The 21,978-nt window shown below is 58.5% G+C and overlaps 2 protein-coding genes across 4 annotated transcripts in view; one reads left to right on the forward strand and one right to left on the reverse strand.

The window, feature by feature from the left end:
• Nucleotides 1–21,487, reverse strand: LOC140906292 (protein brambleberry-like). 3 transcript variants are annotated; one of them, XM_073329946.1, is made up of 13 exons: nucleotides 21,233–21,487; nucleotides 17,577–17,846; nucleotides 16,014–16,142; nucleotides 12,457–12,642; nucleotides 11,997–12,219; nucleotides 10,815–10,931; nucleotides 8,614–8,793; nucleotides 7,532–7,738; nucleotides 6,711–6,873; nucleotides 5,051–5,115; nucleotides 4,766–4,956; nucleotides 2,861–2,952; nucleotides 1–767 (listed from the first exon to the last, which is right to left on the reverse strand). In XM_073329946.1, the coding sequence occupies exons 1-13, from the start codon at nucleotides 21,299–21,301 to the stop codon at nucleotides 632–634; spliced, it is 2,028 nt and encodes a 675-aa protein (XP_073186047.1). In that variant the 5' UTR covers nucleotides 21,302–21,487; the 3' UTR covers nucleotides 1–631. The 3 variants fall into 3 exon arrangements, with proteins under 3 accessions (XP_073186047.1, XP_073186049.1, XP_073186048.1); XM_073329948.1 differs by lacking the exon at nucleotides 21,233–21,487 and adding an exon at nucleotides 20,221–20,265; XM_073329947.1 differs by lacking the exon at nucleotides 21,233–21,487 and adding an exon at nucleotides 19,061–19,110.
• PYCR3 (pyrroline-5-carboxylate reductase 3) overlaps nucleotides 20,412–21,978 on the forward strand; it is a 9,051-nt gene continuing 7,484 nt past the window's right edge. The window contains exons 1-2 of the mRNA XM_073329950.1: nucleotides 20,412–20,538; nucleotides 21,522–21,586. Coding sequence (XP_073186051.1) covers nucleotides 20,454–20,538; nucleotides 21,522–21,586 — 150 coding nt within the window. The 5' untranslated portion in view covers nucleotides 20,412–20,453. The remainder of the gene's footprint in view (nucleotides 20,539–21,521; nucleotides 21,587–21,978) is intronic.

Genomic DNA, 21,978 nt, shown 5'->3' on the forward strand with positions numbered 1-21,978 from the left:
TGTTTATTAAACCAATGTGCAAACAGCAGATTTCCATATAAAACTTGGCTACCAACATGGCCCCAGGCATCTCTACTGACAAGAGGCTTGTCCCAGTGGTGCTGAGGGAGCTGGAGTCTGTTCTTCTTGCTCAGCTAAGCCTGGATGAGCATCTCAATGGCAGGCAGCGGTGGAGCAGGCGAGGACCACCCTGCTGGAGCAGCTGTGGCCACTAGACAAGCCAACTTGACTTGTAAGCAGAGTCCACTGGCTCCTGAGTCAGTGTGAACACAGAAGCTCCTCATCTCCTGCAGTTTTCATGGGATCCTCAACTTTCGCCAGGGGCTGAAGCATTTGAGACGGTGAAACATTCACAGAACAGGGTGGTCTATTTAAAATGGGGCTTTCCTCAAAGAAAGCCAATGAGACCCTAGAAAAGCTGCCAGGCAGGGGGCTGCTGGCCCTCGGCAGCCATAGTCCTTCCATTCAAACGTACACATTAAAATCAAAGGCAGTGTTTAAAATAACGCCCCAGAATGGCTGTCGCTGAGACAAGGGGTGGTGTCTCAGCCTGCACTCCAGGTCCCTGGCCAACCACCCAAGGTCTAGACTAACCTAGCGGGTGCACAGGCTAGACGGAGAGCCCCAAGGCTCAGCTGGTGTAGGATACTTGTCCGGATATGTGAACGTGGCAAAACTCCTGTCCGGGAACGGCCTTCTTCCTGCATGGCTGCCTGGCCTTGGTGATGCCCTGACACAGGAGTCGCGGAGACATCGAAGAGGTGGACCTGAAAGGATGGTGAGACAGGCTGATTAGACCTGCAGGTCTGGAGCCTTGTGGCTCAAGTCAGGCAACCACCAGGCTCTCACCAGCAGCAGGGGGTACCCCAGGGCTAAGGGGCAGTGGGGGGAAGATATCTCTGGGCAGCAGGCTGGGTTTGTTGGTAATTCCAATGGAAAGCATGTTAAGTTGCTGAAACAGCCACCCTAGGCCAAGTCAACTACAGGTGATCAATGCTTCCAACCCCTCCCTGCTCTCCTGCATCTGACTCCTCCTTGTCCTCATTTACCATCCCCCACAGCTCCTCCCCATCAGCCTTGCTCCTGGCTCTCACTTCCTCCCCTCAGTCTCCCACACTCATCCTCTGGCCCTTCAGCTCCCATGCTGACGACACCCCCCCTTACTGCACATTTCCTCGCCCTGATCTCTTCATTCCACCTGCAGCCCTGCGTCCGCTCTCCCACTTGCTCAAGGGCTGTTCACTTAAGAATGCAAGAGCCACCATAGAGCAGCCAATGGTCTGTCTAACCCTGTACCCAGTTGTCTGACTGTGGCCAATACCAGATGCCCAGAGGGAAGGAACAGAACTAGGCAATCATCAAGTGATCCATCCCCGGTTGTCCATTCCCAGCTTCTGGCTGTCAGAGGTTTAGGGAGAGGCTAGTTGCGTCCCTGACCATCTTGGCTAATAGCCATTAATGGACCCTATCCTCCATGAACTTATCTAGTTCTTTTTTGAACCCTGTTATACATTTGGCGTTCACAACCTCCCCAGACAGTGAGTTCCACAGGTTGACTGTGCGTTGTGTGAAGCAATACTTCCTTTTCTTTGTTTTAAACCTGCTGCCTGTTAATTTCATTGGGTGACCCCTGGTTCTTGTGTTATGGGAAGGGGTGAATAACACTTCCTTAGTCACTTTCTCTACACCAGTCATGATTTTATTAATCTGTGTCATGCTCACCTTAGTTGTCTCTTTTCCAAGCTGACAAATCCCAGTCTAACTTCTTCATCTAGTCTTTTTAATCTCTCTCACATCTCTCTGTAGCTAAGCTCCCCCATCACCGGGTCTCTTTCAGCACCACGCATCAGCCCCCTCCCTCACATCCAGTCACATGGCCTTTTTTGTGCCTTCCAGCCCCGCAGTGTTGATGACATCTCATCTGCTCTAAGCCCTCCCCTCTCTCTTCCATTCATGTAGTAGCTGGTTCTGTCCATGCCTCCACTCTCCTCCACCCATGACTCTTCTTCCCCACACCTCTCCTATCCTCAGGTCTGTCCCGCCAACCCTCAGGCCTGGCTCACCCCCAGCATCCACTGCAGAGTGTCTCTGGCTGGTGGAAATCCCATGACCAGGCTGACTTCCTCCACTGCGGAGTCACTCTCTCCTCCTTCGGTTCTGCCATCTATGTAGACAGACTCCTCCACTTCTCAGACTACACGGAATCCCATGCCCACAGTACCAGCTGCATTTCACCACCTTTGACCCAAACCTTCCCTCCCCTGCCACTTCCACTGTACTCCTCCTGCCCAGGATCCTGCCAAATTCTTCCAAGAGAAAACTGACAAACAGATGTGACCTTCCCCCTCCCATCCCCTCCCACATCAGACAGTGTCCCACTCTCCTCCTCTAACCTCTCCACTCATCACCCCAGTGACCTCATCCCATCTCCCGATCTCCCTCCTGCCCACTCCCCTCCTTTCCATCTCCTCCCCTCACAGTACAAACATGCTCTAGCTTCTCCCATTTAAAAAAAAACAGCTTGATTATATAGTGTTATTTTGACAACAAATATGCAGAATTTTAAACTATTGTGCGCAGAACTTTTTGGCACAGAATTCCCCCAGGAGTAAAACCAGCAGCCATGGGACAATGGTGGCCCAGAACGTGCCTGCAGCCTTCCTCTCCTCCTATCACATAGGTCAGGCCACCCTCGCCCTTGACATCAGTCACCCCGTGTCTTAGAGGCAGGGCCGGTTACTAGCAGGAACAACCCAGCACAAAAGCGTCCCTTGGAGATGCCAGCGGGGATCAGGGAAGCGTTGCACAGAAGGAATCCGGCGGGGCCTGTTCCAAGAGGGGAGCAGCGCTCTATACTCACATGTCGCTCGCCATGGACTGGTCCGGGCTACAGGACCTGAAGTCAGAAAAGGGCTTGAATGTGGGGCCCAAGTGGCGCCTCTCCAGTGTGGCCTGTTGGGGAAAGAGGGAGCCACGTGTGGCACTGATGAGGATGAAGACAAGGTCCCCAGCAGCAAGAGAGAACCAGGATCAGCTGCAGGCCCAATGCCAGGGCCAAACCGTTTCTGCTGAGGATCTGAACCACCAGCTGTTGCTCTTGCTTCTAGAGCAGCGAGTCCCTGCAGGGAAGCGCACCCAGGAGCTGTGGCTCAGAATTAACAGCCCAGCAAGAGGCTGTAGCACCATGCAGGGTGGATTTAAGGCCCTTTGACGGTAGTTGCAGGTCTGATCAAGGCCTGGCTGTTGGGGGCAATGCGGGGGTCCCCTGGAACCTCCCCCTTGATATCCCCAGCAGAGGCAGGATTAGGACGTGCCAGACCCTTGCCCCCTGCACTTCGATTGGTCACTTGTTGCAGAACTGGCTGCCAAGACAATCCCAGCATTCCCTCTCCCATCCCATCATGTTAGTGGCTGGAAACGGGACAAGAGTCCCTGCCTCTGACCCTGCATTTGGGATAAGCAACCCCAACTTGAACAGTGCAACATCCCCAGCCACCCCCACACCCTGCTACTAGCCCTACCAGCTCAGGAACCAGCCACAAACGGAAGCAGGTTGTGTTGGTAACACAGCGTGTGAAGGAGAGTCTGGAAAGATTTCCAGCCAGGGCTAGGTCAGAGTCCCCAGGCCCAAGTGCTGACCTGCCCCAGCTCCTGGGTGCTGAAAACCCTCCCTGGTCTCTGGGCCAGCACCTCTTGCATCAGACCCACTCCCAAGCCCTATTAACAACCAGGTTCTGTCCACGCGCATCCATCCAAGAGCCACTCTGGATCTGAAGGGTTAACCAGTTACTGCAGGACATCAGGGTGTGGGTGAGATCTATGGAAATTCCCAAGTCAGTCACTTTCACGGGGACCAGGGTACGGGGCAGCAGATCTTCTCTTCCCACCCACTGAGACAGCTGGGGGAAGCCTGCATGCCCTGGCCTGCACCGGCTCCCTGGCTGGGCTCCCACACCAGAGCCCATTTGCCCAACTCGGCTGAAATCAGTGGCTTTGTTTCTGCCAGCAGTGAGCTTGGGCCCAGCCCAAGAATGTGCAGGACCAACCTTTGGGAAAATGGTGCCCTGGGCGAACTTGCATTTTGGCGCTCCTGGCCCCCGAGGGTGCAGCCCCCCCCCGTTGCCCCTGGGCCTCCCCCGCGCCCCTAGCCCCTCCACTGCCCCCTTTGCCCACGTGTGGAAAGTAACCTGCATGCACAGAGCCCTGACGTTGCTCCTCACTCCCCCTTACGCAGCCCCCTGGGGGGCACAGAGGAATGTGGAGGGGGGGGATCAGTATTGTGGGTCACTGCTCGCCCCCCCCATTCCGCCACTGGGAGAAATCTGGGTGCCCTTCCCCCCCCGGGCAGCCAGGAGCAGTTTCAGACTCTACATCAGCAGTGCTCACTTCTGCGCCACCGCCCGGCACCCCGCTGACCATGGCGCACCGGGCAGCTGCCCAGGTGCCCCCGCCCAGGGCCGGCCCTGGAAATGTGCCTTTGAATGCTCTCCGCACCCCACGCCTGCAACGGCCGGGGCCAAGCCTCCCTAGGCCGCTGGGACAGGGGAGGGGCCCCTCACAGCCAACTCACCAACCCCCCAGTAACCAACGGAACGAACGGGGAGACCCCCAGCATCGCGGCTGACTGCACACAGTGGCTCTGATTACTGAAAGACCTTTCTCCCCGGCCTGCCTGTCCCCGAGCCCCACGGCGGGCAGCCCCGGCCCTGCCCCTGCACAGCTGCCCACGGCCCACACCGGGCAGTGCCAGCTTCCCACCACTTACCCGCCTCTCCAACACCTCGTGCCTGGTGGTGCGGCTCAGACTGGTGCGGCGCAAGTTCCCGATGGGGACGGAGGGAGCCGGCGGAGCAGCAGATCCCTGCTGTGCCTTCCAGCCTGCAGGGGGCAGCGGCACGCCCCCATCACGAAATGGGTTTCCGGTCAGCGGGGACACCCTCCCCAGGCAGGAGTCGTCTGGAACACATAAATGGCTAGCACAGTTGACACACTGACCAGTTCCCTCCAGCTTCCCCAGACACCCTCCATACTGAACTCTCCTCTCCCTTACCCTGCAGGTAGCTCAGCTCCTCCAGCTTGTTCAGTTCCTCCCGCAAGAGGTCGATTTCACACTCCCTGCCAGGGGAAGGAAGCCAGGTTACAAGATTCCATCACAGCTGAAGTTTCACCCCAAGTCCTGCCCAGCTAAGCCCCTGCGCCATTCCCACCCTTCAGAGCACAAAGCTGCAGGGTGTCCTGGCCGGGGGCGCACGTCCCCTACGCACCAGATGGCCTGTGCCCTCTCCGCACCAAGCATCTCTCTCACCCTCCTCATCTTCTTCTAGGTGAATCAATTTGTAAGTTTCAGAAGAGGTGTCCCGGGGTGCGTGTGCATTAGGTGACAGGACCCGGAGCAAGAGCAACGAAGAGCAGACTTGCCCCAGACACATGCCCACTCCCCAGCCCTTTCAGGCCACAGCTGGAAGAGTAGAGGGGGGCCTCCCACCTCCACAGCAGATTGATCCTGCCGGACCAGTGGGTGCAGAATGGGGGAGTGAGTTCCAGAGCCAGGGCGCCCCACCCCGAGGAGAGGACACACTAGACCCAGATGTGCACAAGCATCCCAGCTGACGTCTGCTGGCCAGGCCACACACGGGAAGATCTGGTCCTCGGTACCTGTGGGGGCATCCAAACCATACTAGACTTCCTACACCAGCACCTGCACCCTGAGCTGCATGCAGAAGGGGGACCCAAGGCACCCACTGGAGAGCTGGTGTGACATGCTTCACGCAGCTAACACAGCTGAGCATGGGCGTAACCTGGGGTCACCCTAGGACACAACTGGGAACCCCCACGCACAAGGGCTATTGCAGGGTGAGCTCTCTGCTGCCACCCAGAGGCGATTTGGCACCAGTGCACCCCTTCTGCAGCCACCACGGTGACAGGCGTTCACTCCGTCCTGCTGCCTGGGGCTGGGGATCCTGCTCCTGCCGGCTACGACAGCCGCACTTAGCATGGCTGCGGCCAGCCTCTGTGCACTACGTTAGCCTGCGGGGCTGCAGACGTTGGGGCGCCACTGGTCAGTTTCCCAGTCTAAACACACAGACGGACCTGTGCAAATAGCAGCCCATGTGAAGCTGCTCATTGCTCTGCACCTTACAGGCCTGGGTGCTCCTGCTGCAGGGAACTCCTGGGTTCCACTCTCAGCGCTGCCACTGAGTCACTGCACGACCCGTGCCTCAGTTTCCCCATCTGAACAGCCAGAGGATGTGGTGTAAATCGTGACACAAACACACCAACCCCCACACTGCCCAGACCCCCCATGGCGGGCAGGGAGAGTGGAGGATGAGATGCTATATAAATACCAGGCATTCTCACTACCAGCCTCTTCCTCTGGGGTTAGTTGTAACCTGAGTCAACGGACAACCCCGTGACTCATGTGAAAACGGCCACAAACCCTTCCTGGCACCCGACTCCAGCGTTGAAACAAGGCAGGCTCTGGAGAGCACATTGCTAACTAACTCGACTGTAGATGTGAATCCGGACACTCCACTAATGCGTGATCACCGTGTGTTTGAAGTGACCTTAGCAGAGACCCAAGGAGGGAAGGCTGTTATATGGGCACATCTGGCCGTGAACCTGTTGTCCCCTGCAGTATCCCCTACATGGCTCCAGATTTACCTTCGTTAGCCCCAGGTCCCCAAGTGCTGGTCCCACCTGCCCCCTCCTACCTGCCAGGGGTGGAGGTGATACGACCGTGGGGATCGTCCTTGAGCTTTGCTTCGGGGCAGCTGGCCCCCGCTGCCCTCTGGGGAGTCAGTGAGAGCGCCAGAGGCGGCTTCCGGCCCCTCGCGCTCCGGGCACAGCAGCACACGTGCGCCAGCAGCCAGTTACCTACAAAAACCATGAGCAAAGCCGGAGCTAGGGTCAAATTCAGAGCACAGAATTGCACAGAAGGTGAGCCGGGGGAGCGGACTGACGGACCTATGGATTCAATATTTTGTTGGAAGAAGACTTACCGGCTTAGAGCCAGGGGTCAGGGCGCCGGGGGGGCTAATTCCAGCACAACCATGGACTCCCTGTGGCTCTGCATCTCCGAAACGCGGAGGGTTCTGACCTACCTTGCAGGGGGCTGTGGGAGTTAGCACAGGCTGGTGGGAAGAGGAGATTAGATGGCAAATGTAACCCAAGCCGACAGGGTGGCTTTGTTTCCCTCTGGCGGCTGGACTACGCGAGCTTTACAGGTCAGTGGGTGGGTGAAATTGACGGACACCTGTGGCTGCAGGAGCGGCCATGGTCTAGCTCAGGGACAGCCTGATGACTCAGGCCTGTTTACCCCAGCGTGGCCAATGCCAGGGCAGGCTCTCCCTACACTCTGCGCCAACGTGTCCCCACCTAGTGAGCCCACTCCAGAGCGGGGCTCTGCCTCCGTGACCCATTCAGCCCTTGGCCTCCCTGCTGAGGCTACCCGGGGGTGGGCCACCGGTGCCAGGTCGGGTCCTGGCTTCAGCGTTACAGAGAAGCCAGCGCAGGGGGAGCCGGCTGTGCTCACCGGCGACAACGAGCACCAGGAAAACCGTGAGTGACTTGAAGCCCAAGGAGATGGCATGGTTGAGCTCTGAGAGCGCATTGGCGACGACCAGGACCAGGAGCACGGCACGGGGGAGGCCTGGGGTCTGCAGGAAGGTCATGAGCAGAGCCGAGAGCAGGAAGTAGCCGGCGTGCAGGACACAGGTGCAGGCCGTGCTGAGGCTGACTCCTGCGAGACAGAGGGGGATGGGGAGACGGGCGAGCAGGTGCATTGCCTCATGACAGATCCATGCTCCAGGCTCAGACCAATGCCACCTCCTGGCTGGTTCCTGCCAGCAGCGTGGCCTGGGGAGAGACATCTCCTCCTTTCACTATTGCCCCAGTCTGGGTGGGGGGACACTACACCACCCAGCTTTGCAGGCAGGGGGGTCACCACTAAGATAGTTAACAAGGGGTAGGCGGCATCTGCCGGACCTGCCCGTGCAGCAACTTGCTCATTCTGTTACTACTCCCCCCAGCCTCTGACGCCCACTCCCGTCGTATCGTCTCCAAGCTGGGACCCTCCCACACCAGGGGGCAAACGGCTCAGGCCATACGACTGGACATAGGGGAGGCTGCTCCTTTGCAAATGCCTCTCCCACCCTTCCCCGCGACACCTCTGAAACTCCCTCGCCCAAGGCCCACGCTCCCTGCACAGCAGACAACAGCCTGGCGGTTCTGTGCAGCCCCAGCGGGGGAGGAGAGCAGGAGACCAAGTCCAGGTCTCCAATCCAGGTCTCTGAGCAGAGGGAAGAGAAAGGCCCTATGATGCCTTATACCCTGGGCACATCCATCCAGCTGAGCAGTGGGCGGTCAGACACCCTTCGAAGCCCAGAGTCGCTGCTTGGTATCACAAGTCTCCTCCCACCGAGCGCAGCTGCCTCCCCAGCACTCAAAGCTGGGATGTGGAGCCCACCCCAGCAGTGCTGCAAGCAGAGACCCAATCCCTTGGCTGGCCAGTTCCCAGCCCGCAGCCACCGAGCAGCGTGTAGCCCAGTGAACGCGGGTGGGAGGAGGCTGCTCAACCCCTTGCTGCCCCGAGATGCACATTGCCCCCCTAGTCACCTGCCCAGCCAATGAATCTCTGGATGTGCAGGAGCCGGCCCTCCACACTGCTCTGCATGTGACCCACGGCGTAGAGCACCAGGCCCAGGCTCTGGTTCATCCTGTGCAGCTTCCCCATCAGCTCGTCGTAGTACAGGGCTGTCTGGTTCTGATAGGCCAGGAACAGCGCCTGGTTGGCCTCTGGGCAGAGAGGGGCAGAGAGGATTCAGAGCCAGCGTAGGATCCCTGCTGGAGCTGTGGGGCGGCAGCTTAGAATGGCGAGGAACTGTCGGTCGCGGGCGGACGTGCTGGGGAGAGGTGCAGTCCCCGCAGCAAGGAGCATCGCAAGCTGGAGGGGCCAGGGCAGGATGGCTGGGGTGAAACTTGGCTTTGATTCCCTCTAGGGGTGACAGCCTGGCGCAGAAAAAGCTTTGTATTGGGATAGTAATTTACAGTTTATTAGTTTGCTGAGTGAGTCTATGATGTTACTTTATAGTGTATTATCTTAGTCTATTCTTGTTCCTGCCAAATGTCTGGGTTTTTCCTTTATAGAGTTTAAAACGTAAGGGTCTTTCCATTGTATGGTTTGCTTCTGCCTCTCCTCGCAGTAGGCACAGCCTAGCTGAGGCGCGGGGCTCTGCAATTACTGGGGTTCGATCCCACATTGAGACAGTTCCTGGAGGATCTGCCAGCACCTCTAGGAAACTGGGAGGGAGAACTGAGAATACAGGGTGGGTTCTGGAGAGATACAAGGCAGCACCGTTCACCAGCCTCCTCTGGAGTAGCTAGGCCAGCTGTTCACAACTGTGGAGGTGTTGATCTCAAGCTGGATCAGGGCAAATTTGCAGGGACGAGACCGCCAACACACAGGACAGCTGTTAGTCAGGGTGCTTAATGCACTATTGGTAACACTCAGATATTACAGCAATTTAAGTGTGGTATAGGAACAGTATTGAGGGGTATAGTATAGTGTATGAACTGGAAGTTTGGGTTTTTTTTTTTTAAAAATGAAGAACCAGGAGGCAGGTCCCTCTGCCCTTGAAGCAGGAGAAGGCCATCCCCACAGCCCAGTTACCAGCTGCCAGGCCCTCTCCACTCCTCAGCCTGCTGCCGGTCTGGGGTTCTGTCCGCTGGCCCCGGCCAGGTGGGGTCCCAGCCGCCGGCCCCGGGTTCCGTCCGTCCAGGCCAGCAGCGGGCTGAGTGGGGCCGGCAGCCGGGACCCTGGCTGGCAGCAGAGTGCCACTAAAAAACAGCTCGCGTGCGGCCTTTGGCACGCATGCCGCAGGTTGCCAACCCCTGAGTTAGACACTGAGCATGTGGGCAAGACCCACCAGGCAGACACCTGGGAAGGAATTCTCTGTAGTAACTCAGAGCCCTCCCCATCGAGTGTCCCATCACTGACTGCTGGAGGTATTTGCTGCTAGCAGTCGCAGGTCGGCGACACGCCATTGCAGGCAGTCCCATCCTACCATCCCCTCTGTAAACGTATCAAGCGCAGCCTTGAAGCCAGTTCGATTTTTTGCCCCCACTGCTCCTTTTGCCTTGCGTCTAATACGAGTCTGGCTTAGATGGACAAGACTCTATATTTTGCAACACTGCCGTAACACTGACCAGAAGGAGGCAGCTAAAAGCAGTGCCCCGAAGAACCCGAGGTGGGCACAAGTTTGCCTGGCCTCTGAGGGGCTGATCAGACTGTGTGCTGGGCCTCCATTTCTCCAGCAGTGAGAGTTAACGCCAGAGACAGAAGCTGCATTTTCTATCTTTGATGTTCTTTTCTCTCACCCTTGTGTGTGCTTGTCTTGGCTTTTAGGAAATGGGATCAGACTTTAACAACAGCTATAACACCACCTCCAGCCCAGCTAACGTCTCTTCGCCCCAGAAAGGATGGTTATCTAAGAGACTGTCCAACAAGGAGGGGATTTCCTTTTAAAAACCTCTCTCCAGATAAAGGAAACGGATGTTAAAATGAAAAGTTGATTTAGTAACTTACGTTGTTTTCCCTTCTTTTTTTGCATCTTGGTTAAAAGGATGCTTAAGGGTGGGTTTGCCCTGGGACCAAGCAGGCTGCGGTCTCTGTGTACCAAACCCCGAATCTTGTTTAACACTGGGTCATGTTAACACCTTTGACCCTTGTCCCCATATATTCCAGCTAAATAATACAACAGCCCCACCCACGCTGGCCAGCCGAGGGCAGCCTGCCCAGCCAGCAGCAGTCACGGTACCTATTTTGGAGTAGACCTCCTGGGCTCGCCTTTGCATCTGGGTGAGGTCAGCGAGGATGGCTCTGTGTCCTTGCTGCAGCTCCAAGTCCTGGTCATCTAGGTGGCTGCTCACGTTCTCTGCAGGGGGAGATGGGGCAGAGCTCAGGCTCTGGCAGAAACTCCTGTGAAGCCATTTCCCATGTTAAGTGTTTTGCACACCTGTGATCTATTCACCCACCGATGGTAAAAGCCTCTTAGCCTAGGTGAGTGAAGATGCTGCAGAGGAGGTCACTGTGCCTTGCTCTTCCAGTCAAATCAAAGTGCCTCCTTCCAAACCTAATGCCCACATGAGACCTCTACATGTGCCAAGAGAAGGGGAGGGGAGGGCAGCAGGGAGAGGCGGGAGCCACAGAGAGACTGCTGGAGGGTCAGACTGCCAGACAGCATTGTTCTCTCCCACAGGGGAGCTGGGCGTATTGGAGCAACTAGGACTTGTGGAGGTTCTTGCTCATCCCCGTTTTACAGCCAGGTTGACTGAGCCACCCCGAGATCCAGCAATTGGACTTGCCCAGAGGTCCATGGCTCAGGTGAGATCAGACGTCGGGTCTGTTCCTGGCTCCTGGTCCTTTGCTGTAGCTTCTTGGCTAGTTCAGGGAGGGGGAGGAGTAAAGACAAAGGGGGTGGATCCCCTCAGCTGGGAACATGGGTGGAAATTCCTTCTCCGGGGCTCACGAGTCAGGTTTAGCCAGAGCAGGCCCAGTGGGGCCTGGCCTGGGGCCTTGAAACTAACGGACACCAGCATTGCCGCAAGAGCATCAGACACTCTATGTCAACGGCTCCTGAATTTGTTCATCCCTTTCCCTCCAGTGTCCCTCCACAATCATACTCCTGTGACTGCCCTTTTCTATCCCAGGTCCCCACCCCCTAGAATCACCCTCGTGACCCCAGCACCAGAATCTCCCTTGACTCTCTTCCTCTCCCATGCATCCTTTCCCCCAAGAACCACGCTCTCTTGACCTGCTTTTTCCAGTCTCATGACTCTCCTCCCCATAAGAATCACTCTTCCATGTAGCTGGGAACCTCCCCCCCGCACCAAACAAGTAGTGGGATGGGAAGTCAAGCCCCTCCGCCCCCGACAGCTGTTTGCAACCTCTGCTCTAGGGAGCCGGGGGATGCTCCATGCCCTTGTCTCCCTGTTCTCACCCATCCTCTTGGTGATGCCCTCAATGAGCTGAGCCACCTGCTGCTGCCCGCTGGCAATCAAGGCCTTCTCCTGAGTCAGCTGATCCAGGTTGCTGTGGATGGATGACTCCATCTGCTCCTGGCTGTCCTGCAGCTTCTCCTGCTGGAGCAGCAGCTCATGCTGGCTGCTCACCACCTTGTGCAGGGACTCTGCCGTCAGCTCTTTCAGTTCCTCCTGGCCGTCCTGTTAGCGAGACACTGACTCCATCAGTGAGGTGCCAGTAGACTGCAGTGGTGCATGCTAAGGGCTGAGAGAGACGACAGGTCCCAGCATGCCGTGCTTCAACGGTGCAGCATTGCATGCTGGGATCGGTAATCTCCCCCTCTGCATCAAAGACCATGGTGGCTGTGCCCTACATTGAGTCCGCCCTTTGCTCATTGGTTCAGACCTCTTTGGAGCCGCCCGCCCGCCACTACCCACCTTCAGAAGCCTCATGGCCTCCAGCTGATTCACGGCGGCGGAGACCAGGGTGTTGACCGTGTGCTCCGTCCGGCGCTTGAACTGCATCTGGCGGGTGGAGTAGCAGACGGCGCGGGCCCGGTTGCTGACGATGTGGTAGGCGTTCCAGGTGTCAGGGTCCATGTCGGCAGTGCATTCCGCAAGGGTCTGGTAAGAAAGACAGCCAAGCCGGATTAGGGTCAATAAGGCCACAGGAGAGGGCCCCTCCCAATGCCCCTCATCCCTCCTAGCCCAGAAACTGCATGGCAGTACTCCAGAGAAAGCAAGAGGTGACCTGATCATGGCGTATCAGAACTTCACAGGGACTGAAGGCTTCTATAATCTGGCAGAGAAAGGTAGAACAAGAACTGAGGGCCTGGAGCTGAAGCCAGAAGAAGTCCAGTTGGAAAGAAGACCAGTTTTTAACAGTGAGGGTGATTAACCATTGGGAACAAGCTCCCCAGGGATGTGGCGGATCCTTCACCTCTTGGTGTCTTCGGATCCTGACCAGCTGCCTTTGTGGAAGAGATGTTTTAGCCACACCCACGCTGCTGGCCTCGATACAGGTGTAAATGGGTGTAGGTCTACGTGCTGGGACATGCAGAAACTCAGGCTGGATGATCAAATGGTCCCTTTTGGCTTTAATCAAGGAAACTATGAGAAGCAGGTTGTGATACGGCAAAGCTGTCCTGGGTCCCCACAAGCTAATAGCTTCTACAGCTCGGGACAGTTTAGGACTCAAACATAGGACCAAGGTAGGTGAATTACCTCACAAGCAAGACTGACCCGGGGACATCCCGGACGACTGGAAAAAGGCTAATGTAGTGCCCATCTTTAAAAAACGGAAGGAGGAGGATCCAGGGAACTACAGGCCAGTCATCCTCACCTCAGTCCCTGGAAAAATCATGGAGCAGGTCCTCAAGGAATCAACTCTGAAGCACTTAGAGGAGAGGAAAGTGATCAGGAACAGTCAGCATGGATCCACCAAGGGTAAGTCATGCCTGACTAACCTAATTGCCTTCTATGACGAGGTAACTGATTCTGTGGATGAGGGGAAAGCAGTGGACGTGTTGTTCCTTGACTTTAGCAAAGCATTTGACACTGTCTCCCACAGTATTCTTGCCAGCAAGTTAAAGAAGTATGGGCTGGATGAATGGACTATAAGGTGGATAGAAAGTTGGCTAGATTGTCGGGCTGAACGGGTAGTGATCAATGGCTCCATGTCTAGTTGGCAGCCGGTATCAAGTGGAGTACCCCAAGGGTCGGTCCTGGGGCTGGTTTTGTTCAATATCTTCATAAATGATCTGGAGGATGGTTTGGATTGCACCCTCAGCAAGTTTGCAGATGACACTAAACTGGGAGGAGTGGTAGATATGCTGGAGGGTAGGGATAGGATACAGAGGGACCTAGACAAATTGGAGCATTGGGCCAAAAGAAATCTGATGAGGTTCAACAAGGACAAGTGCAGAGTCCTGCACTTAGGACGGAAGAATCCAATGCACCGCTACAGACTAGGAACCGAATGGCTCGGCAGCAGTTCTGCAGAAAAGGATCTAGGGGTGACAGTGGAAGAGAAGCTGGATAGGAGTCAACAGTGTGCCCTTGTTGCCAAGAAGGCCAATGGCATTTTGGGATGTATACGTAGGGTCATTGCCAGCAGATCGAGGGACGTGATCGTTCCCCTCTATTTGACATTGGTGAGGCCTCATCTGGAGTACTGTGTCCAGTTTTGGGCCCCACACTACAAGAAGGATGTGGAAAAATTGGAAAGAGTCCAGCGGAGGGCAACAAAAATGATTAGGGGACTGGAACACATGACTTATGAGGAGAGGCTGGGGGAACTGGGATTGTTTAGTCTGCGGAAGAGAAGAATGAGGGGGGATTTGATAGCTGCTTTCAACTACGTGAAAGGTGGTTTCAAAGAGGATGGCTCTAGACTGTTCTCAGTGGTAGCAGATGACAGGACAAGGAGTAATGGTCTCAAGTTGCAGTGGGGGAGGTTTAGGTTGGATATTAGGAAAAACTTTTTCACTAGGAGGATGGTGAAACACTGGAATGCGTTCCCTAGGGAGGTGGTGGAATCTCCTTCCTTAGAAGTTTTTAAGGTCAGGCTTGACAAAGCCCTGGCTGGGATGATTTAATTGGGTATGGGTCCTGCTTTGGGCAGGGGGTGGGACTAGATGACCTCCTGAGGTCCTTTCCAACCCTGATAGTCTATGATTCTATGACCTGTTCTCACACAGCTGAAGCACTACTGTATTAGACCAAAGTACCCTACCGTGATCAGTTCTCAAGGGCAGATAGATGCTAGATCTTAGGCAGCATGGCCCACTACACAAGGCATCGGACTGGGAATCAGGAGACCAGAGGTCTATTCTTGTTTCACCACTGACTCAGCATGTGACTGTTCGCAAGTTTCCCCTCTTTAAAAAAAGAGCGAGTTGCACTGACCCACCTTTGCAGAATGCTTAGAACACTACAGCTGAAGAGCACCACACAGGAGCTGCTCATCACAGACAGACTGACACAGCCCTGGCGTGGGCGCACCTGGGATATTGTGTTTGGTCCTGGACACCATGGGACTGAAAGAGACTGACACTGGAGGGAGTTGGGGAAAAAAGCAACCGAAGTGATCAAGGGCTGGAGGGAAAGGCTGGAATAAATAAGTACGCAGGGCTACGTAGCTAACGGATAGCGAGCCAGGCAGACGACACGCCTCACATTTGAAAGGCGAGCACCACAGAGGGAGAGGAATTACACAGGGCAATACCCACATGTGAGACTGAGGATGGGATGAGATAAGGAGGGGGAACACATAGGAGGATACTGCATAGCGAGCTCTCCGGGGCTGTGGAACCCAAGGCAACTGGCAGGAGACCCATTTTGGGACACTGAAGCGGCTGACTGCACAAAACGCTCCAAGATCCCTCGTAGGAGCCAGTCCTGCACTGGGTGCGAGATGGACCAGCCAGCCTACCGGGTCTTCACCTCTCACACCCAAGAGGTTCTATCGTTGAAGCTACGCAAAGTGCTCCTGGCCTCGCTGTCCTAATATCCTGACTACATGCAATGAGCCAGCCGGGAACATGAACCAAGCTAGCTGTGCAGCCATGCCAGGGGAACAGCACCCCCAGCCTGTCACCGCCCATTTCAATAGCTCCATCTGTGCAGGGGGAGAAGATGTGTGGATCTAGGGGGGAGGGGAGAGGAAGATGATGGCTGGGCAGGGGCAGGAGATGTCAGCAATAGGATATGGAGGCCTCTCCTTTCATCCCCATGGAAACTTGGCTAAAGTCAGAGACGGCTGAAGGTCGTTCCCACCACGCGATGTCCATTTGCAGGCCTAGGGCAATGCGAGTCCCATTCCTGGTGGGCCACCCTGGTGTGAGATGGCTGCCTTGCCCAGGAGCCCCTGCTCCATGGCTTTCTTCACTCCCCAGGCCCACGTGAGGAGAATCTCAGGCTGCCTGCACCGGCTGCAGCCCTCTCCCAACCAGCATTGGAGGGTGTGAATTCGGAGCCGCCCCTCGCCGTCTTACCATGTCGGCAGTGCAGGGATAGGTCTTGCGCCCCTCCACACTCGCTTGGCAGTTAAACAGGGACACCCCCAGCTTGGCCAGTTCCTCTTCCGACAGGTCCGTACAGGAGGAGTGGATCTGGGCAATAACCTGCCAGCAGCAACGCGGAGAGGAAGGAGCACGTTAGGGCTTGTGGTTTCAGCAAGCTGGTGCCTCCTACCCCACCGGCCCTTCCCAGGTGCAAGAGAAGGTAACTCATCATCTGCAGGTGACATGTGGCCTCTGCCCCTAGACGTGCATTTTAAATCCTCACCCCCAGCCCCACGATAGGAGAATCATAAATGAAGTGAGCTGTAGCCCACGAAAGCTCATGCTCAAATAAATTGGTTAGTCTCTAAGGTGCCACAAGTACTCCTTTTCTTTTTGCGAATACAGACTAACACGGCTGTTCCTCTGAAATGCTGGGCAGTGACTCAATGAGGAGACCTCAGTTCCTGGGATTAACCCTTCCCCCCCCACCTCCTCCTCTTGCTGCTGCTGGTTTCCTCCATGCCCCATGATTAGCTCGGCAGCACCCAGAGGCACGCTAGGCGCCCCACAACACAAGGGGACAATCCCAACCCCCCTGGGCCCCTCCTCACACGGTCCCTCCCTGTGAAAGCGCAGTCAAGCCAGCTGGTGCCCTTCTGTCTCTGCTCCCCTGGAGATGTCCCCAGCCCATGCCTCTTCACTGCTCAGTCCCTCCTCCTCCCCCCCACCACAGCGGGCAGCTCCTCTCCCCCTATCTGAGGGCAGCTGTTTTCCCTCCCACCAGGCCGGCTGCCCCTACCCACTTCTAGCTGCTCTGCAAATGTGGAAGAGCCTAGAAGCCTTCAGAAGCAGATTGACCAAGGAGCCCGCACCATGTGCCCCGCTGGCAGCCCCAGGCCAGCAGCAAGGGCTCTGCCCACGAACAGCCACACAGCATGGCACTGTTAATACACTGGACAGATAAACATGGCGCGTCTCCCTCAGGCCTCCCGGCAGGGAGGAGGGATGTGAACATGCCGAGGTCGTGTGGACCCGCTCCAGGGTTGGGGAGCGTTCCAGGGGTAGAGGGGGTGGCCTGGAAGAACATCTGGAGAGGTTGGTTGACAAAGCGGACAAACAGGGTAACCCTCTTCAACGTCAAGGTTCCTCCTCCACCAGACGCCCTTTACAGGAAACGAGCCAGCTAACGAGGGGCGGGGCAGCTGAGGAGAGTTCCTACGGACACCGGACACCGGGCAATTTGTGGCCACATGGAACAGTGACACCATCAGTCTGACCACCCTTGCTTGGTTGTCGGCTCCCTCTTTCCCCCTCCCCCACTCCCTTTCACTGCTGCTCCGTTTAGGGCCTGATCATGCAAACATCTATGCACAGGGAGCAATCCCACTGAGTGCAAGGGCACTGCTCCTGCACCCAGGGAAGCACATGCAGGAGTGCTGGCAGGATCTGGACTTTGGATGGCAAGTGCTTTGGGGCACAGGCCATTCTCTCCTCCCTGTCTGGACAGCCCCAGCCCCTTTAGGGCCCTCCTGCAATGAAGAGATACAGTGACACCTTGTGGTGACAAGAGTCCAGTGGAGACAGATCCAGATGCCTGGCCTCAGCCAGGAATCGCTCATCCCCCGTCGTCATCTCAAAGGGAGCATTAGAGAGACTCCTTGAGTCCGGAGCTGGTGTCGGGGGGACGGGGTCTCTTCCTGGAGCTGCTCCCTGCCTCAACCAGCCAAAAAATCCAGAGGAGGGAGCGAAAAGGAGGGAGAGGAGAGTTGGAAGGAAGAGAGCCCGGCGGTCAAAGGGCAGCATCTTGGGGCATGGAGGGGGATCCTGCAGGGAGAGAACAGAGAGAGTTTGAACTGAGAGGAGTCTGGGGAGCCCCAGCCGTTGAGCAGCAGCTCCATATCCAATCCCCCTGCATCCCTCACCACTCCCCGACCTCAGAGAGCTCAGCCTGGCTCGGTTAGGAGGCCACTACACGGCAGGACCTGCACAGAGCAATGGTAAATGGCACGGTATTGAGCTGCAGAGCGGGGCCCATCCAGGAGCTGGCGTGGGACTGGCCCTAACCTCTTCCACAAGCTCCAGAAGAGGGGAGCAAAGAGCACAGGCCTGATGTTACGATGACAACAGCTATGCTGTTGGCGTGCCGAGGCTGTGGCCTGCCACGCCGACCGCATTGTCTCGCTGTTGCCTTGTACTCCCCTGTCTGTACCCATCTGCGATCTTGTCTCATGCTTAGATCGGAAGCTCTTTGGGGGCAGGGACGTGTGCTAGGGGCTGCCACAAACACAGACAATGCCACATCTGGGGTTCCTAGGTGCTGCAACAATACAAATAAATAACAGAGATGTCCGTGACACTGAGTTGAGAGGTGCCCAGGGGCTTACGGTTTCTCCCTGATTTCTTCCTGTGTATGTCCTAGGGGCATCCGGGAGAGGAAGATTAATGGTCAGATAGCTAGATCTAACACAGAGGGTCTGGGGCTCATGGAAACTAACAGCCCCAGCATGCTAAAGTCCCACGTTGATACATGCTGGGTGGGACCTAGAGTCTCCACAGGCCACACAACTGCATGCATCCACCCCGGTCTCTCCGTTATACAGAACGTTATGCTCCTAGATGCTGCTGGCAACGTGGCCCTCAGTGAGGTAACATTCGGATACGTTCTCCAGATTTTCCTACAGCTGGTTTTAAGCGAAGTGAGCCAGGCTGCGAGGGTAGGAGCCTCGGGTAGCTAGCCATGATGGTGCCGCTGCGTGCCTGCTATCGCAGCTCTCATGTCACAGATTGGATGGTAACATTAACGATGCTAAAGCCACCCAGGAGCAATGGAGATCGGCTCCCAGGCTGCACGCTCTTCCCTATCCAAGATATCCTTTTAATGAGAAAACGTCTCCTTCTTGGTAGGCTCTGGGCCTCAACTAATTCCCTTAACATTTAACCCCTTTGGATTCTTTTTAGCCAAGAGCAGCACGCTTCCGGAGGCCTTCGAACAGGGCCCAGGAGCCCCGACTCCTAGTCCCCGGCTTTAGCCACGCGACCTGGGGTCTCGGGGTCTTTGAACAGCGACCTGACAGAGCTTGCAGGGGAACAGACTGGCCGCGGAACGAAGCTGCGGCCACAGCCCCGGCCTGAGCCAGTGGCTGCAGGACCAGACGACCCTTTCGGGGCGGGAGGGCCCGGGGGGGGGCAGGGCCCGGGCCGGGGGCGGAGGGGGGGGCGGGAGGGCCCGGGGGGGGGGGCAGCAGGGCGCTCTGGGCGCTAATCCCGGGGCGGGGGGGGGGCGGCAGGGCCCGGGGCGGGGGCGGCGGCGGCGGTGGGGGGGCGGCAGGGCCCGGGGCGGGGGGCAGCAGGGCCCGGGGCGGGGGGGGGGCAGCAGGGCGCTCTGGGCGCTAATCCCGGGGCGGCGGCGGGGCGGCAGGGCTCGGGGCGGGGGGGGGCAGCAGGGCCCGGGCGGGGGGGGGCAGCAGGGCGCTCTGGGCGCTAATCCCGGGGCGGGGGGGGGGCGGCAGGGCTCGGGGCGGCGGGGGGCAGCAGGGCTCGGGGCGGCGGGGGGGGGGGCAGCAGGGCGCTCTGGGCGCTAATCCCGGGGCGGGGGGGGGGGGCGGCAGGGCTCGGGGCGGGGGGGGGCGGCAGGGCCCGGGGCGGGGGGGGGCAGCAGGGCGCTCTGGGCGCTAATCCCGGGGCGGGGGGGGGGGCGGCAGGGCTCGGGGCGGGGGGGGGCAGCAGGGCCCGGGGCGGGGGGGGGCAGCAGGGCGCTCTGGGCGCTAATCCCGGGGCGGCAGCTGCTGCCGCTGTATGGCTGGGAGCGGGGCCGCGGGCGGGGGGGGGGGGGGCCCAGAAGGGCCCGACCCCATCGTTCAGACCGGCCTCCTGCCTGGCACGGGCCAGAGAGCCCCAGGGCCAGTCCCCCGCCCACGGCTGGGGCGTAAATACAGGGCTGCCCCGGTGTGACGTGCAGACTCCATGGGGGGGGGATCTGCCCCCCGCTTTGCACGCCCCCCCCCCCGGCATGGGGAGAAGGACGCCGCCCCTGGGGGGAGCGCTGGGAGAGGGACTGGGCTGGGGAGAGATGCGGGCGGAGCTGCCTCCCCCCCCCCGTTAGCATGTGCACCCCCCCAAGCGCTGCCCACGTGGGGAGGAAAAGGCGGGCAGGCCCCGCCCCTATCGGGACCCCACGTGGGCCAGCCACGACACTCACCTGACACCGCCCCCTTAGAGAAGCAGCGCTCCGCCTCCCGGGACCCCTATGAAACCGGCGCCCGCTGACATCACGCCCGGCGCGGCCAATCGCGAGGCGGAGGCGGGGTCAGGCAGCGCCCCGCCCGTCGGCGGGGGCGGGGCGGTGCCGGGGAGGCAGACGGAGCCCCGCCCCGCCCCGCCCCGCCCCACGTGCCTGGGCGCGGGCTGCTCACGTGCGGGAGGCGGCCCGGGATGGAGGCGCGCGGGGAGCTGCGGGTCGGGTTCGTGGGGGCCGGGCGCATGGCCCAAGGGGTGGCGCAGGGCGCCGTGCGGGCAGGTAGGGCGCGGGGGGCGGCGCCGGCGGGAGAGGGGTGGGACTGCCCCCCCCCTCCCCACCAGCCCCCCCCCATGCTAGGGCCCCCCCCCTCCCCGCCAGCCCCCCCCATGCTAGGCCCCCCCCCCTTCCCACCAGCCCCCCCCCATGCTAGGGCCCCCCCCTCCCCGCCAGCCCCCCCCCCATGCTAGGGCCCCCCCCCCTCCCCGCCACTCCATGCGGGGTCCCCGTGTCATCAGCCCCTGCCCCACTGCAGAGGGCCTCCCCCGCGCGAGCTGTCCCTGGGTAGCCCGGTGCCTCGCCCCAGAGCTGGCTGCATCTCAGCCCTGGGGTCCCTGTGTAGCCGCCCCGCGACGGATCCCGGCGTGAGCAGCTGCCCGGCCCAGCCCTGTGTTCCAGAGCCCCAAGCCAGCCGTGGCCAGGCCCCTGCTGCACCCCTCCTCCCGGGAGTGGCTGTGCGAACGGTTCCAGGATCGGTACCTGCCGTGCCCAGCATCAGCACCCCTGCGGGGGGCGTCTCTGCGCAGGCCGGTTACTCCCCGCCGCTGGGATCCGATCCCTGGGGAGCGAGGGCCTCGCAGAGCTGCCTGGTTGTTCCCCCTGGTGCTCGCCGCAGAGGTGTCACTTGTACCAAGGCCGTTCCAGGTCTGCTGGCACCCGTGCCCTCATGTGGTAAAAGTAAGTTCCCCGCAATCACCTGGCATCGCTGCCCACAGAGCACACGGCCCCTGTTTGCCCAAGCGTGGCAAGCTCCTCCAGCAGCCATTAGCCTCTCCTCCGGCCTCTTAGCGTTTCACAGCTGTGGGGAATCTCACGCACGGGCGCACCACCCTTGGGCTGGTGTCTTGCCCCAGCCCGGTCTGGGTGACGGTTCCAAGGTTCAACCAGGTTTGTCTTGGTCTCTCGTCTGAGTGAGTTGGAGGCAACGCAGGGTTGTCTTGATGCATCTTAACGCAGCCGAGTCCCTCTTTGCTCTGTGTTTTAAGGAAAAGTCAAAGCTGCTAACATCTTGGCCAGCGCACCGTCTGACAGGAACTTGGGCGCCTTCCAGGTGAGCAAGGGCAGGCTGCGTGCGAAACGTTGAGTCTCTCTTCCATGGGGCTGGAAGAGCTAATAGTGTCTTGATGTCTGGCAATGGGAGGCAAACGCAGTAGCGGTGCTTGATGCCACTGTGTTGTGATCCCATCAGATCCTGCAAGCTACTAAATTCCTGCGAAGAACACCCAGGTGCCCTGGGAAATGGGGCTGGTGAATTAGCTGGGGGGGGGGGGGGGGGGGGCTTTTCCTTTGAGTCAATGCTCAGCCCAGGACCCCAGCCTTGCAGTTTAAAGTGCACACCAGTAGTGGATGAAATGATCCTCAAATGGCCCTTCCCCCCCGCACAGGGCTGAGTTTCAGTGTCACAAACCGTGTTAAGAGCAGGCGGGTGCTGAGTGCTGCCGT

Source organism: Lepidochelys kempii, chromosome 2 (assembly GCF_965140265.1).
Source record: "Lepidochelys kempii isolate rLepKem1 chromosome 2, rLepKem1.hap2, whole genome shotgun sequence".
Lineage (NCBI taxonomy): Eukaryota > Metazoa > Chordata > Testudines > Cheloniidae > Lepidochelys > Lepidochelys kempii.

Bases quoted from the DNA above. Each gene is read 5' to 3' on its own strand.
- LOC140906292 (XM_073329946.1), bottom strand. From the start codon at position 21,301: ATGGCTGCTGGAGGAGCTTGCCACGCTTGGGCAAACAGGGGCCGTGTG. The intron at 17,847-21,232 runs GTGATTGCGGGG...CTCTCCCTGCAG, and splicing joins TCTGTGGGCAGCGATGCCAG to GATCCCCCTCCATGCCCCAA. The intron at 12,220-12,456 runs GTGGGTAGTGGC...TCTCGCTAACAG, and splicing joins AGGCCATGAGGCTTCTGAAG to GACGGCCAGGAGGAACTGAA.